Here is a 1,540-nt window from a genome sequence, read left to right as displayed (position 1 = left end):
TCACCCCCTTCCCCCCCCGCCCCGGCAAGAGTCCACCCTGCTATCTGCAGTTCTTATTTTGATCCCAAAACAGTCCAGGAAAGCTGAGCTGATCAACTACTTCGAGACCTCCATCCTCTGGGATGGAAGCAACACAAGAAAACTTGCACCCTTCTGGCACAGGGTTAACAGGGTCCAGCACCAAGCCCAGTGGTGGGCCAAGGGTCTCTGCTGATTGCAGCAACCTCCCTGGACCCCTTGCAAAGAGCAAGGGCAGCTGTGCCAAGCCGCTACTCACCAGTAGTGCAGAGAGTTCCCTCTTTCCCCGAGGCACTGGCATCTTCCGTGGCATCACCATCTCATACTTCTCAACATGGACGAGCTTTTCCTCCAGCCTGGCAGTGGCACCTGGGAAAGGTCAAAGAGCTTTGAGCTGGGATGCCCAGAAACAACCAAGTCGGGAGATAATGGAAGTGGTCAACATGAAGACACAGGGAAGAGCCAAAATAGCAATTCCTGAAATGCCTGCTGGGAACGCAACTCCCTGATAGACTCCAGGGATGCTCCAGCACCCAGAGAGTGCTCAGCATCACCCATGTGTGAGCAGTCCCTTCAAGACTGGAAAACTCTATTGAGACCCTGGTGGACAAATCAAGTTTTGGGTTTTTTAGCTCCCCATCTTGATGCCACAGTTTGTGCCTTGGCATCTGGCAGCTGCTGGGGGTTGTGTTTTGGAGAACAGCTGGTGTCTGGGCTGGCTCAGTCCTCTTCCCAACCTCTTTTTTTTTTTTTTTTTTTGATGTCAGAAGGAAGACATTTCTGTGATAAATGCTTCACCTTCTCTGTCAGCCCCACACCAGGAGTGTGTGCCGCAGCCGTGCCCGCGCGCAGGGGGTTGGATGAGGCCAGTAGAGCCCCCAGCAGGTGTCTGGCAGCCCTCACCCACAGCACCAGAGCAGGAGCCAGGATGAGTCATTGCTTCCCCCCCCCCCCGTCACGCCAGCATGCTGCAAGCTGGTGGTGACAAATTTCCCCTGGCTGGAAAGAGCCTCCTGGCTGAGGTGTGGGCCCCCATCTGTGTGGCGTGGTGCTGGGGCGGGAGGTCACCCACAAGCGTCTCTCTGCCCAGGGGTCCTCTGAGCCCCTTTCGTCCTTGAGGGAGCATGGGGAGGCGATGGGGTGATGCCTGTCAAATCCCTCGGTGACCCCAGGGGGACGACGAAGCAGCCGAAACCTCGCTAAGCTATGACCCGTCCCAAAAAGCCACCCTACAGCTGGCACATCCCCTCTCCGTGCCGCTTCCCACGGGTCCCCTTCATTCCCCCAGAGAAAAGCATCCCTGCCAGAGGGATGGAGGAGGTGCCTCCAACCCTGACCCACGGCAGAAGAACCCCCCGGGGAGCCGGGTCCTTGCCTCCACACCCCCCACCCCCCCCCGAACCTCACGCCCGTCCCGTTGGCGGAGCACGGCTGCCCGCCCCGCCGGGGGGGACCCGCGCCCGCCCGCCCCGCGCTCACCGTGAACCAGCAGCAGCAGCAGGAGGCGGCGGAGCGGCGGAGC

At 59.6% G+C, this 1,540-nt stretch overlaps 1 protein-coding gene across 2 annotated transcripts in view; it reads right to left on the bottom strand.

Moving 5' to 3' along the window:
• ADAM8 (ADAM metallopeptidase domain 8) overlaps positions 1 to 1,540 on the bottom strand; it is a 16,085-nt gene extending 14,545 nt beyond the window's left edge. Inside the window, exons 1-2 of one of the 2 annotated variants that reach the window (XM_014966625.1) lie at positions 1,498 to 1,540; positions 278 to 387 (exon numbers count right to left, since the gene is read on the bottom strand). In XM_014966625.1, coding sequence (XP_014822111.1) covers positions 278 to 337 — 60 coding nt within the window. In that variant the 5' untranslated portion in view covers positions 338 to 387; positions 1,498 to 1,540. Of the gene's footprint in view, positions 1 to 277; positions 388 to 1,497 lie in introns of those variants that run through there. The other variant, XM_014966627.1, reaches the window with a different exon arrangement.

This window comes from Calidris pugnax, unplaced genomic scaffold, assembly GCF_001431845.1.
Source record: "Calidris pugnax isolate Ruff unplaced genomic scaffold, ASM143184v1 scaffold53, whole genome shotgun sequence".
NCBI classification, from domain to species: Eukaryota; Metazoa; Chordata; class Aves; order Charadriiformes; family Scolopacidae; genus Calidris; species Calidris pugnax.
Note: the sequence above shows the minus strand (reverse complement) of the source record. Positions and strands in the feature narration are given on the sequence as shown.